The sequence below is a fragment of the Mizuhopecten yessoensis genome, unplaced genomic scaffold (assembly GCF_002113885.1).
Source record: "Mizuhopecten yessoensis strain PY_sf001 unplaced genomic scaffold, ASM211388v2 scaffold1581, whole genome shotgun sequence".
Classification (NCBI taxonomy): domain Eukaryota; kingdom Metazoa; phylum Mollusca; class Bivalvia; order Pectinida; family Pectinidae; genus Mizuhopecten; species Mizuhopecten yessoensis.
The window spans coordinates 87,608-102,341 of NW_018404118.1; the positions used below are offsets into that span (position 1 = coordinate 87,608).

Consider the following 14,734-nt stretch of genomic DNA (forward strand, 5'->3'; position numbering starts at 1 on the left):
GTCACTTTATACTTACATAACAAATACTCTCCCCGGTCACTTTATACTTACATAACCAATACTCTCCCTGGTCACTTGATACTTACATAACCAATACTCTCCCTGGTCACTTTATACTTACATAACCAATACTCTCCCCGGTCACTTAATACTTACAACGAGCCAACCTGTCCTTACCGCCACCCATTTAAAACAGAATGAGAAAATCAAGTTCCTATTTTAAGGAATTAAGTTTTTCTAGGTCAGGAGACAGAACTGATAGCTTTCCTCGCTTGGTCGACGGTATAGCCAGGTGTAAAAAATGTAGTTAGTAAATGAGAAAACAATATATATCCTAAATGTTACAGTACAAGGATCTTGGTCGCTATTGTGCCCTCGAGAACATGGCACAAAAGTAAATATCAATTCTACAGGGGGTTCCTACATAATTCGCCTCTTTAGAATTATGCACGACTGTAAAAAATACTCAGAAGAAAAGCAAACTATGCAGAGATTACTTAGAAATATACACCATAGTCACGTGTCACCGCACGCGGAATTTACCACGTGTTCCACTATAACGAGTTGACTCAGGAACATACTGGACACAGGTCACGTGCCATCCTACGTCAGTTTACTAAGAACAACTTACCAAGCAACATTTCCCGCTTGTCAATTTGGAATATCAACAGCAATACGATCATTTCAAGAGGTGACGATAAATTATGCTTCATGAAAAGATAACTCGCTATATCGTGAAATAACTAACTGATATTCTAGCACCCCGCCTTTGCCATCGACTGTTGTATAAAGGGTTAGTATTTGCACATGTGTGGGTGATGTTTAAACTTGCACTAATTCTAGTATTCCCCTCCCTTCCTTAAGTTAGTTTGCGAAGGTATCATTATCTAATTATTGACTCATACCTTCGCTCTGCCCTTCGTGGTCAACGGGGATGTTTGGAAGTCGATCCATTGGAGTCCTTATTTTGGACTTTTCTATCCATGTTACCGTCCAGTTGGGGTCAGATATGTCCTTGTACTTGGTAAGCTTGCCCTCCGGTCCAAAGTGATACTTGCGCAGTTTGAAGCCCAGTGGTATTGCTTCATTGACCTGATATTGATCCGTTTTATCACCCACAGTCACTTCGATACGTACCGACTTAGCGTAGTACACCGTGTGAATGAGGTAAAATTTGGTCAGGTGATGAAACCCTGTAGGGATAAGGTAAAAGTTGGTGATTAAACCCTCTAGAAAAAAAGATACAAGTCACAGATTAAATCAGAAAAATTACGAACCCAAGCTTATTGTGAATGAAAACATGGATAATTTTATCTTCAATGATTCCAATGGGAACAAAAATGAGAAGTGAACTTATATACATTTATATGGCTAAATTTTCTACAATTCGAGTGTACTGCTTGTAGTAAGGATATCAGTAATCATAAAGTTCAGGTTTGATGAAAAGTTCTTTTTTAACAAGCTCGCGGTAAAAACTAAATCCCATTCTCAATCGCCTCTATTCTAATCGTTAATATGTACAGGTAACTATTAATTACCCTTGTATCTGATTTTAAATGTAAGTTGATTCCGTTTTTGTTCTGGAATCTTTAATAACAGTACTTATCTTACAAACTGATTTGTGTAATCTACACACGGAAGCACAAGCCTCCTTGACACCCTATTACATTACCTTTATCTAGAAGATCCACCGTGAGAGAGCTTACTTCCGGAAGGGAGGGGTACGCCTGCTTGTAACAGCCTATGACTTCCACAGTTATAGACTTTTTCAGTCCATTTCGCATATTCGACTCCGAGAAAACGTAGTTCTGATTCAGAGTGGATTTCTCCTCCGGTACAGGTTTCAGGTCCTTGATCTGGAAGGTTGAGTCCTTTTGTCGGACAAAATCACACAGCCGCCCTATCGCCATAGCTCCCGGCACGCGACGGCGGAGCTTTTCCAAAGGGGAGAGAGCTTCTTTAACGATGACGCTACCGAGGTCATAATAGGAAGCCTCTTTGAGAAAAGGGACAGGGAAAATTCCATCTCCTATAACAAGAATATTATATACAGAGAAAAGGGACAGGGAAAACTCCGTCTCCCATAACAGGAATATGATATATAGAGATAAGGGACAGGGAAAACTCCGTCTCCTATAACAGGAATATTATATACAGAGAAAAGGGCCAGGGAAAACTCCGTCTCCTATAACAGGAATATTATATACAGGGAAAAGGGACAGGGAAAACTCCGTCTCTTATAACAGAAATAGTAAATATATAACGGGAATATTATATACAGAGAAAAAGGACAAGGAACACTCCATCTCCTATAAGAGGAATATTATATACAGAGAAAGGGGACAGGGAAAACTCCGTCTCCTTTAACGGGAATATTATTTACAGAAAAAGGGGGCAGGGAAAACTCCGTCAACAATAACGGGAATATTATATACAGAGGAAAGGGACAGGGAAAACTCTACCGCCTAGAACAGGAATATTATATACAGGGAAAAGGGACAGGGAAAACTCCGTCTCTTATAACAGAAATAGTAAATATAGAGAAAGGGGCCAGAGAAAACTCTTTCTCCTATACCAAGAATATTATATACAGGGAAAAGGGACAGGGAAAACTCCGTCTCTTATAACAGGAATATTATATACAGAGAAAAGGGACAGGAAAAACTCCGTCTCCTACAACAGGAATATTATATACAGAGAAAAGGGACAGGAAAAACTCCGTTTCCTATAACAGGAATATTTTATACAGAGAAAAGGACAGGGAAAACTCCGTCTCCTATAACAGGAATATTATATACAGAGAAAAGGGCCAGGGAAAACTCCGTCTCCTATAACAGGAATATTATATACAGAGAAAAGGGCCAGGGAAAACTCCGTCTCCTATAACAGGAATATTATATACAGAGAAAGGGGACAGGAAACACTCCATCTCCTATAACAGGAATATTATATACAGAGAAAAGGGCCAGGGAAAACTCCGTCTCCTATAACAGGAATATTTTATACAGAGAAAATGGACAGGGACCACTCTAATTCCTATAACAGGAATATTATATACAGGGAAAAGGGACAGGGAAAACTCCGTCTCTTATAACAGGAATATTATATACAGAGAAAGGGGCCAGGGAAAACTCTACCTCCTATAACACGAATATTATATACAGAGAAAAGGGACAGGGAAAACTCCGTCTCCTTTAACAGGAATAGTATATACAGAGAAAGGGGACAGGGAAAACTCCGTCTCCTTTAACGGGAATATTATTTACAGAAAAAGGGGGCAGGGAAAACTCCGTCAACAATAACGGGAATATTATATACAGAGGAAAGGGACAGGGAAAACTCTACCGCCTAGAACAGGAATATTATATACAGGGAAAAGGGACAGGGAAAACTCCGTCTCTTATAACAGAAATAGTAAATATAGAGAAAGGGGCCAGAGAAAACTCTTTCTCCTATACCAAGAATATTATATACAGGGAAAAGGGACAGGGAAAACTCCGTCTCTTATAACAGGAATATTATATACAGAGAAAGGGGCCAGGGAAAACTCTACCTCCTATAACACGAATATTATATACAGAGAAAAGGGACAGGGAAAACTCCGTCTCCTTTAACAGGAATAGTATATACAGAGAAAGGGGACAGGGAAAACTCCGTCTCCTTTAACGGGAATATTATTTACAGAGAAAGGGGGCAGGGAAAACTCCGTCAACAATAACGGGAATATTATATACAGAGGAAAGGGACAGGGAAAACTCTACCGCCTATAACAGGAATATTATATACAGGGAAAAGGGACAGGGAAAACTCCGTCTCTTATAACAGAAATAGTAAATATATAACGGGAATATTATATACAGAGAAAAAGGACAAGGAACACTCCATCTCCTATAAGAGGAATATTATATACAGAGAAAGGGGACAGGGAAAACTCCGTCTCCTTTAACGGGAATATTATTTACAGAGAAAGGGGGCAGGGAAAACTCCGTCAACAATAACGGGAATATTATATACAGAGGAAAGGGACAGGGAAAACTCTACCGCCTAGAACAGGAATATTATATACAGGGAAAAGGGACAGGGAAAACTACGGGAATATTATATACAGAGAAAAGGGACAGGGAAAACTCCGTCTCCTTTAACAGGAATAGTATATACAGAGAAAGGGGACAGGGAAAACTCCGTCTCCTTTAACGGGAATATTATATACAGAGAAAATGGACAGGGAACACTCCATCTCCTATAACAGGAATAGTATATACAGAGAAAGGGGGCAGAGAAAACTCCGTCAACTATAACGGGAATATTATATACAGAGAAAAGGGACAGGGAAAACTCCGTCTCCTTTAACAGGAATAGTATATACAGAGAAAGGGGACAGGGAAAACTCCGTCTCCTATCACAGAAATATTATATACAGAGAAAGGGGACAGGGAAAACTCCGTCTCCTTTAACGGGAATATTATTTACAGAGAAAGGGGGCAGGGAAAACTCCGTCAACAATAACGGGAATATTATATACAGAGGAAAGGGACAGGGAAAACTCTACCGCCTAGAACAGGAATATTATATACAGGGAAAAGGGACAGGGAAAACTCCGTCTCTTATAACAGAAATAGTAAATATAGAGAAAGGGGCCAGAGAAAACTCTTTCTCCTATAACAAGAATATTATATACAGGGAAAAGGGACAGGGAAAACTCCGTCTCGAATAACAGGAATAGTATATACAGGGAAAAAGAACAGGGAAAACTCCGTCTCTTATAACAGGAATATTATATACAGAGAAAAGGGACAGGGAAAACTCCGTCTCCTACAACAGGAATATTATATACAGAGAAAAGGGACAGGAAAAACTCCGTTTCCAATAACAGGAATATTTTATACAGAGAAAAGGACAGGGAAAACTCCGTCTCCTATAACAGGAATATTATATACAGGGAAAAGGGACAGGAAAAACTCCGTCTCATATAACAGGAATATTTTATACAGAGAAAAGGACAGGGAAAACTCAGTCTTCTATAACAGGAATATTATATACATGGAAAAGGGACAGGGAAAACTCCGTCTCTTATAACAGAAATAGTATATATAGAGAAAGGGGCCAGAGAAAACTCTTTCTCCTATAACAAGAATATTATATACAGGGAAAAGGGACAGGGAAAACTCCGTCTCCAATAACAGGAATAGTATATACAGGGAAAAAGAACAGGGAAAACTCCGTCTCTTATAACAGGAATATTATATATAGAGAAAAGGGACAGGGAAAACTCCGTCTCCTATAACAGGAATATTATATAGAGAGAAAGAGGACAGGAAAAACTCGTCCCCTTTAACGGGAATATTATATACATAAAAATGGACAGGGAAAACTCCGTCTCTTATAACAGGAATATTATATAGAGAGAAAGGGGCCAGGGAAAACTCCATCTCTTATAACGAAATATTATATACAGAGAAAGGGGACAGGGAAAACTCCGTCTCCTATAACAGGAATATTATATACAGAGAAAAGGGACAGGAAAAACTCCGTCTCCTTTAACGGGAATATTATATACAGAGAAAAGGGACAGGGATAACTTCGTCTCCTATAACGGGAATATTATATACAGAGAAAATGGACAGGGAAAATTCTACCTCCTATAACAGGAATATTATATATAGAGAAAGGGGACCGGAAAAATTATACCTCCTATAACAGGAATATTATATACAGAGAAAAGGGACAGGGAAAACTCCGTCTTCTTTAACAGAAATATTATATACAGAGAAAGGGTAAGGGAAAACTCCGTCTCCTATAACGGTAATATTATATACAGAGAAAATGGATAAGGAACACTCCATCTCCTATAACAGGAATATTATATATAGAGAAAGGGGACCGAAAAAATTATACCTCCTATAACACGAATATTATATACAGAGAAAAGGGACAGGGAAAACTCCGTCTTCTTTAACAGAAATATTATATACAGAGAAAGGGGACAGGGAAAACTCCGTCTCCTATAACAGGAATAGTATTTACAGAGAAAAGGGACGGAAAACTCCGTCTCCTATAACGGGAATATTATATACAGAGAAAATGGATAAGGAACACTCCATCTCCTATAACAGGAATATTATATAGAGAGAAAGGGGACAGGGAAAACTCCGTCGACTATAACAGGAATATTATATACAGAGAAAGGGGACAGGGAAAACTCCGTCAACTATAACAGGAATATTATATACAGGGAAAGGGGACAGGGAAAAATCCGTCTCCTATAACAGGAATATCATATACAGAGAAAAGGGCCAGGGAAAACTCCATCTCCTATAACAGGAATATTATATACAGAGAAAAGGGACAGGGAAAACTCCGTCTCCTACAACAGGAATATTATATACAGAGAAAAGGGACAGGAAAAACTCCGTTTCCTATAACAGGAATATTTTATACAGAGAAAAGGACAGGGAAAACTCCGTCTCCTATAACAGGAATATTATATACAGGGAAAAGAGACAGGAAAAACTCCGTCTCCTATAACAGGAATATTTTATACAGAGAAAGGGACAGGGAAAACTCCGACTCCTATAACAGGAATATTATATACAGAGAAAAGGGACAGGAAAAACTCTACCTCCTATAACAGGAATATTATATACAGAGAAAAGGGACAGGGAAAACTCCGTCTCCTATAACAGGAATATTATATATACATCGACTAGCAGCTTTACAAGTTATCAGAAAATATAAACCACAAACAAAAACCCGAATTATACATAATAAATTATAAACGGGTTATATACAGTGTAAATTTAGACAGAAACCAGCCCAACACTCTTTAGGTCAACTGTCTGTATACTTTAAAATAAGCAAGAGTCAAGTATATGTCAGTAGATAAAATATGTTCTGAAAAATACGTGTAAAGTATATGATAGGAATATGTCTGGTTTATTACTCTTTCTCTGATAACCAGATCATCGGCAATTCATCCTCATTTATTTAGAAACGTTCGTTAATTTTGTTCATGAGTTTTGTTCTCAAGCTTCATGCCCAGATTATCTAAAACATTTTTTTAAATTCCAAACCGGACCGGACTGAATAGCCTGGAACATTTTCGTTTCAATAACATAACAGTAAATAAAACATGAATCACCAAGCCGAAAAAAAGTTGTTGTTTTTTGTTTGGCACGAGACAATAGATATTGAGGGAGGGAGAACGATTTATCATATTTACATACCCATTAGCTGCACGCAGACGACCTCACCGACAAACGGCCAGTTCTTTCTTGCGTTAGGTCCTATTTGTTTGAACAACTGGTTCTGCATTTTTGGAGTCTGGCAGAAGCACGGCAGCGAAAGGTAAACAAAGGTTCCGGAACAGTGACGCGTTGCTATTGTCTACAGATCTCAATCTATGACGTCATAATAGTAAACTTGTTATGACGTCACAACAGAGCTTTCTGCATAACAACAAGTGCCGTCATAAATAGCAAATGCTTTAAGGAGATTTGGCGTTGACCACAAAGAATCAAGATGGCCCAGAATCTTGCAATGAAAAAGAGCATCTTCCAGAAACTAGATTTGGCTGACGCGAACCTCGCATGGCAACTTGTGGGCAGTGAGGTCGTGAAATTATTTGCAGGTAAAGTTTTTTTTAACATAATACGAACCTGCTGAATCCGTAAAGGAACGCACCGTACCAGCCGAACCGAACCGGTTCGCGTGGTTCGCTCGCTGAATCGTACCAAATGGATCCAAGATGGCGGCACTGTAGGTATTGCCTCGGTCGACTTTCACATGCATTTATTGTTTAAATCGAGACGAGGAGTCGTCATTTGCCCATGCAATTGTATGGGTTCTCTAAAAACGGGAAGAAAGTATTCAGGTATCAATTTTAACTGAACAAAAAGTGTTGTGATAGTCTGAACTTGACGGTAATCATCACCGTAATCGTCATCAAGCCTGCGATTTGGGTTACCGACGTACTGTTAGGTATTTACGTCGCAATCGGTGATTAACCATGATGTCATTCCTTTGTACTTATAAGTTCAACCGGATATCATATTAACATTTCAAGATCATACTAATTTATTTGTTCTAGGTAAGCTACTGATGTGACTTTCCTCGTCTCGTTTTATGCACAAAAAGTATGTAGACCCGCTGAAATTCGAATTTTAAATAAACACATTTGCAACGTTGGTATCACCTGACTTTTGAGAACGTCGGTTACATTTTGTTTATCATTCGTCATTTATCACAAACGTCGTCATAAATTGACAACTTTCAGATGAGAGAGTTCCTGTGTGTGTAACAAATACCCCCACCCCCACCCCCACCCCACCCCGAGAGAGTTCCTGTGTGTGTAACAACTAACACACACACACACACACACACACACACTTCCTAGTTTAAATTTTTGGATCATACCGACAATTTAGTATGTCGTTTCAAATGTTAAGGTATACTTACATCGATAGGGAAAGTATACAGAATTTATGATAAAACACCCACGACCAATGTGAAATGTTATCTACACAGTCATGCATCTCAAGTTCTATTTCAGAATACAATGGATAACAAAAACCATCAGTATCCTCAATAAGGTTATCACATCCAGATAAATAATGCAGTTATATACAGTTTACATATTCAGAGCTTGGTATATACATCATGACAGGTAGCGTATGTGACATACAGTCAAACACTTATACTTACAGGAAAAATCCTGGAAGTTGTGAGCAGTGGGCCATTTTCAGCAAATTTAGTCAATATTCTATATCAAATTAAAAGAGGATTGGAACATGGAGGGTCAATTTCAGTTGTGATGGATCAATATTATGGCCCCTCCAGGATTATCCCCGTACTTGATAGAAAGTTTTTCCTTACTTTTTTTCACAAAGAGAAACAAAATATGATGCATTTGAATATTTGTGTTTTAAATTGATTTCTAAAAACTTGTCTTGTATATTGTAACTTTCATGGCTTCAGAAAAAAGTAGTCTTAAAACAGGAAATTAAGTCTTGGTTTTTCTTCACTATTTGAGTATCCATTAACTGAGTGTAAATTGCAATTCCATTGTAATTCCAGGGTTTTTTTCGGTTAATGGTATACCGATACAGTATTCTGGATATTACCTGTATTAGTAACTCTTACATTCTGTATGTACCTCTTGTTATAGCTTATATTTGACTTCAATCTTGATTCCTCTTCCTTACACTCAACAGGGCATTTTTTATTTTCTATTTTTCATTGTAACATTATTTATTTTTTAATCAATTTACATTTTATACCTAAACCACATTTGTATGACACCACCACTCAGTCCTCACAATATTTCTGATACATGTTACACATTTATATTACACATACAGGTGAAAATGTGATATTTTAAGAAACACAAGAGGGAGAAAAGGCAGAGGAAAAATACAAGTTAACTGCTGTATGAGGCAAGGGTAAGCCAGACTGTGTTTAAAGTTCAATAAAACAAATTTTAAGTTTAAAACTCTTCACATTTGATTTATTTAACTAATGGAAAATATTTCAAAGACTTTTAATAATAAAATATTGCCTTCCTATAATATTTATATATGAATAATGAAATGTCTCTGTTTCTGCATTCCTACTACATGATATATATCTTTATTGAATTAAAAACCCATGATAAGTTAATAAGTCCTATCACTAAATTAATGTGATTAGATAAGATATGGTCACAAAACCTAAACTGCAATAATTCAGTTTACGTTGTATTAACAAATCTCTTAAGGATATGATTATTTGAAAATCTGGTCCATTGAAATACTTAAGATTTCAATTATCTTTTTTATTGTGCCCTAACAAGGCCTTTAACAGAAAAGCGTCATTAAAACTGCTGTCTTATTATAGTAAGAAACACATCCTGACTTAATTCTTATGTGATAATCCTACTTCATGGATTTTTCATGATTAAGTTGGAGTAGGCCTATTCCATATCAATCTATTGGGATACATTTGTCTTCTACACAAAGAAAAACCCTACACTTTCCTTGAAGAGATGGGATTGAAATTAGGTTGATAAGATTGTACTTGGAGGAGAGGAGCAATTAGTAGGGCTTTGGATTGATCAGAGGGGTTCGTTACAAATGTCTGAAATACATATATGCTATTCTGATATGGGTCACATGAACACACACTGTGACCCATATCAGTAACCTGTTGTTGATGCAGTCCGAGTACAGCTAGCAAGGATTACAATCTGTCAAAGTGAATGGATATTTTCCCCTTGTAGATTTACTCATGTATTTTGGTCTCTTCATGACAACGATGAATTCATAGAAATGCACGGTCGGAAATGAAAATCAGCATCCTACAGGAACGTTAACATTTCTGCTCCCCTCACGTCTATCGACTACCGGGACTGCGATTGGTTGATTTGAGTAGTACTAAATGCCGGGCGAAGTGGATGTGACACCAAATACCGACTATTTAATTTGAAAATACGCATTTTTTAAATCCTTTTACCTAATCAATGGGGAAAATCATCGCTTTTCATAACTGAAGCGCATTTTAATAGTGACGGCAGCCATCTTGGAAACGCAGGTGCGATTCAATGGCGTTCGTTTATTTGATACCGTACCGAATCGGTACAACTGGTACGAACCCGATAAAGGAACACAAGGTAGGTCTCGCATCGAACACGAGCAAGGAAGCGTTAAAATGTCAAAGGGTTGTATCCTATTCTAATCGTATCTGAAGGCCTTTTCTTTTAGGTGGCAGTGTAGGGTAGGGCATTTCCCCCGTTTTATTATATGTGTTTGCGGCGATATCTATAAATATTACACCTTAGCGTGTATTTCCCTTTTTTTACACGTGTTTGCGATAATATCTATAAATATTATCCCAAATCGGATATTTTCCCCTGTTTTTTTAAATGTGTTTGCGTATAGTCCGCAAACATAATACATACATCCTCATCATGTTTAATGTATGACAGATGATATCTGCGTTCAAATCAACAGATAGTGTAAAAATGCAAATCGGACCATGTTGTTGTTCTTTCTCCATGTAAACGAAACTAGTGATATTCAATTCGCTGTTCACATCTCTCTGCTGTTCAAATGTTCATCACATCCCTATACAACCTCCTCCTGTTCGTTCCGTGCTTTCTGGTATTTCCGTTTCTTCTAGTCTGTCTGCACAGAGAAAGACCAAGCACATGGTTTAGAAGTAGATTAAGATTAAGAGACATGTATTCATTCAGTTCACGATAAAGCTTAATTCTTTGTTCGACATATTTATCACAGGTAAGTAAAGAAATGGTGTGTCTTCTATAGGGAAGCCACATATACAACGTTGGTAATCAATCAGGTTAACACGAAACAGATCACTTTTCAAAGTACTAAAACGGTTTTTCACGTGTGTTTGCAATAAGATCTATAATTATTTCCCCTAATGATTTTTCTGTGATGTGATGGAGGCATAACATATTATCCTCAATTGAGTTCATAGTTTCATGTTTCCATTTTTTTGCAACGATATCTATAAATATATATGTGTGGGTCAAAGAAGTAATAAAGACGGTAAAATCCCATATAACACTGGATCCTAATGGGGGTATGTCCGTAGGATACGAATTACTTAAAACATTATTTGGGGGAAAGAAGTAATTCCAACAGTGTGGACAAGTATAGGTTCCGCTCCTTTTTCAAGACACAGTGAAACAGAACAGTTACATGTACATATACATCATATACATGTTTATGTACATGTTACTGTTCTGTTTCACTGTGTCTTGAAAAAGGAGCGGATCGCTCCGAAAATTTGACAACCTAAACTTGTCCACGCTGTTGGAATTACTTCCTTGCCCCATATACACATATATGTGTATACATGTATCTGCGGGTGGCACAGAAGTCCCTGTTTCCATCACATGTGCGGAGACGGGGCTACTGATTAATACGTGTACTATCCCCGTCCCTATCTTCAAACGATTAATAGTGATGAACAGTAAAACACGCTAGTACTTAGAAGGAAATGCTTAGGGTCGCATAAAAAATATATGCATTGTAATGTAAGTAGCGGAGAAATATTCACTTGCGGAAGAAAAACGTCTGCGCCTTCTTAATTCTGAAACAATTATTTGGAAATATATGGGAAAGCCAGATAATTGTTTAGTAAACATAGAGGTATATAATGTGAGTTGTGACAGTGAACATAGTGGTTTACTGAAGTCCCATTGTGTGTTTACATATATATGCATCGTAATTTCAGGCGAGCACCTCATACCGATTCCAAGTTTCAGCAGTAAGCGCTCGCCGTGCGCTCCGGGGTTCGTAGCGCTTCGGAAGGAACGCACATTTAAGGAATGGGTTTTCAGACGGCCTCAGAACTTTCTCTTGACAGAATTTCTTTGGGATTTCCATCCTTCATGGGACAACAAACAACGCATTCTCCACTCAAGTTCGAAACAGGAAGACACAGATGCCAACTTTGTGTACGAAAGATCGCTAATAAATAAGGGCCAAAGTAAAACGATTCGCGTAGTTCTCAAGGGCAAGGAGAAATCCTCTCTGGATGAAATGCCTGGGGAAATGACCTTAGACCTCGAAAACTTCGGTAAACAACAACAAAAAACATTTACTATAATAGAAAATGTTTACATTTTTGTGTTAAAGTTCAATGATCAGTTCAAAATGGATATGTATTTTTATTCATTAATTTTTATTTAATTTCTTCTTGTTTCACGTTTATTTACAAGCAAACTAACTCTTTTTAAAGAATTCATCTAGTGATTTTTAACATTCACGTGAAATGATATGCACAGCATTAAATAAAAAAAAAATCAGCAGTATCAGTCACGGCACTAGTTATCGTAAACAAAGTGACGCATTCGGAAATCACTTACCTGTAGCATTCTATCTTTACCCTAGTTTTATAACTTTTTACTTCGTGTAACACTCATTCGTACACGCCAGAGACTGGGAAAACGTTTCATCCTCAATAACAATGTGAGAACATATTGCTCTAAACAAGCGAACAAATGAACAACCAGGTATTGAACAGTAGCATTACTATTATGTCCACTTAATGTCTGTACTAATTTCAGAGGACTCGTATTTTCGTTCACTTAATGTTTGTACTAATTTCAGGGGACTCGTATTTTCGTCCACTTAGTGTCTGTAATAATTTCAGAGGACTCGTACTTCGATGACCTCGACATCTTCCTGGTGGATACGGTGTACTCCTGCGACTCCGGCTTCCTGGAAGTGACAATAGATGGCGACACTTCCCAGATAGAATTCACAGCGAGGTTTCCAATAGGATTTAAGTTTCTCAAACTAGATACTGGATATGGACCGTTCCCAAGAAAGGTCAGACGCATTAAGCCAATCAAAGCTGAGAAGTGGAAGGGGGTTTGGCTGGACCGGACTCATTATAAACATGCCCTTCACCAGATCATGCCTAACCAGAACAAATACGGTGAGTCATGATAACGAATCCTGTCATTATATTCTGTTCTATTATTCTGGTTCTCTTATTCTTTTGATAAATCAATAACTCTTTCTGTACTTTTTAATTGCTCTTTTTGTCTTTTTAATTGTTCCTCCTGTTCTATTTAATTGCTCATTCAATCATTTTTAATCACTCATTCTGTATTTTTTAATTACTCATTCTGGTGGTTTTTTTATTGCTCATTCTATCCCTTTTTTATTGCTCATTCTGTACTTTTAACTGCTTCTTCTGTACTATTTAATTGCTCTTTTTGTACATTTCAATTGTGCTTTCTGTTCTTTATTTAAGTAGCGTGAATCCTGTGTTGATAATAAGTAATCAATATTTTCTTCATTCGCAATATTTTATTGATGGATTAAAGTTTGGTCAGATCTCTGATAGCGAATTAACATAGATAAGTTGAGAGTGATTTTCTCCCATGAAGGTGGCGGTGCGGGCGATGTGTTGGGTATGTACAATACTCCCTTCAACCTGAACGACTAGTACAAACGTCCTAGTGTGGAAGTGAGGAGAGATCCGCCGGAGGAGTTCCGAACGGACAGTGTCAGAAACCCCAGTGTACATATAGAATTGAAGTATTACATTATAATTAAATCAATTGATTACAAAAGTAGCTGCATTTATTTCTTTAAATCAGTTCTAAACTTCATGGGAGTTTGATTTGTAAATATTCTTATTTCTATGGGATTTATGTTTTGATAAATGAACGTGTTTGAGATTCTTTTCCTCAAATGATGAACCAAACTGTACAATAACACGATGTCTAAATCAAAATCTAAAGATAAACACGTCACCGCCATATGCGTCTTCCACCATGAACTCGTGGCACCATTTCCTGTTACACGTGACGCCAGGTTAGGGGACAGCACGGTTATTTCAAGTGTCTTTACTGACGAGAAGAACATGATTTTAAGTTTGAAATTCTATATAGATTTACTCTGTTCCGTGCTTTAATTCGAACACACTGCAGATACACATCAAGCAGTATACTTGATTTTCCTGTTACTCTTACACATGAGAACAGCATAGTTCACATTATATATTGATTTTGTAACGTCATAATGATATCCGTTGAATGATAAGTGAAACAGGTGAAGACAAAATTCTACATTTATTGGTATAAAAAATTAACTACAACGAACAACCAACCGTAACAGTCATCTTGTTGATAGAATACATAAATTCCATTTTCAGTTCTAACAGCAGTGGCGGTAAATACAACAGTGTCGCTCTACATGTGTATCACATCTACAAAAAC

At 37.4% G+C, this 14,734-nt stretch overlaps 2 protein-coding genes across 2 annotated transcripts in view; one reads left to right on the forward strand and one right to left on the reverse strand.

Annotated features, from left to right (window-relative positions):
• LOC110465423 overlaps window positions 1–7,391 on the reverse strand; it is a 13,884-nt gene extending 6,493 nt beyond the window's left edge. The window contains exons 1-3 of the mRNA XM_021521222.1: window positions 7,224–7,391; window positions 1,673–2,029; window positions 906–1,193 (exon numbers count right to left, since the gene is read on the reverse strand). Coding sequence (XP_021376897.1) covers window positions 906–1,193; window positions 1,673–2,029; window positions 7,224–7,311 — 733 coding nt within the window. The 5' untranslated portion in view covers window positions 7,312–7,391. The remainder of the gene's footprint in view (window positions 1–905; window positions 1,194–1,672; window positions 2,030–7,223) is intronic.
• A 32-nt stretch (window positions 7,392–7,423) lies between these two features.
• Window positions 7,424–14,070, forward strand: LOC110465414. Its single transcript, XM_021521209.1, has 4 exons — window positions 7,424–7,627; window positions 12,235–12,579; window positions 13,156–13,443; window positions 13,901–14,070. Exons 1-4 carry the CDS (start codon window positions 7,519–7,521, stop codon window positions 13,957–13,959), a joined length of 801 nt encoding a protein of 266 aa, XP_021376884.1. The 5' UTR covers window positions 7,424–7,518; the 3' UTR covers window positions 13,960–14,070.
• Window positions 14,071–14,734: the final 664 nt, after the last annotated feature.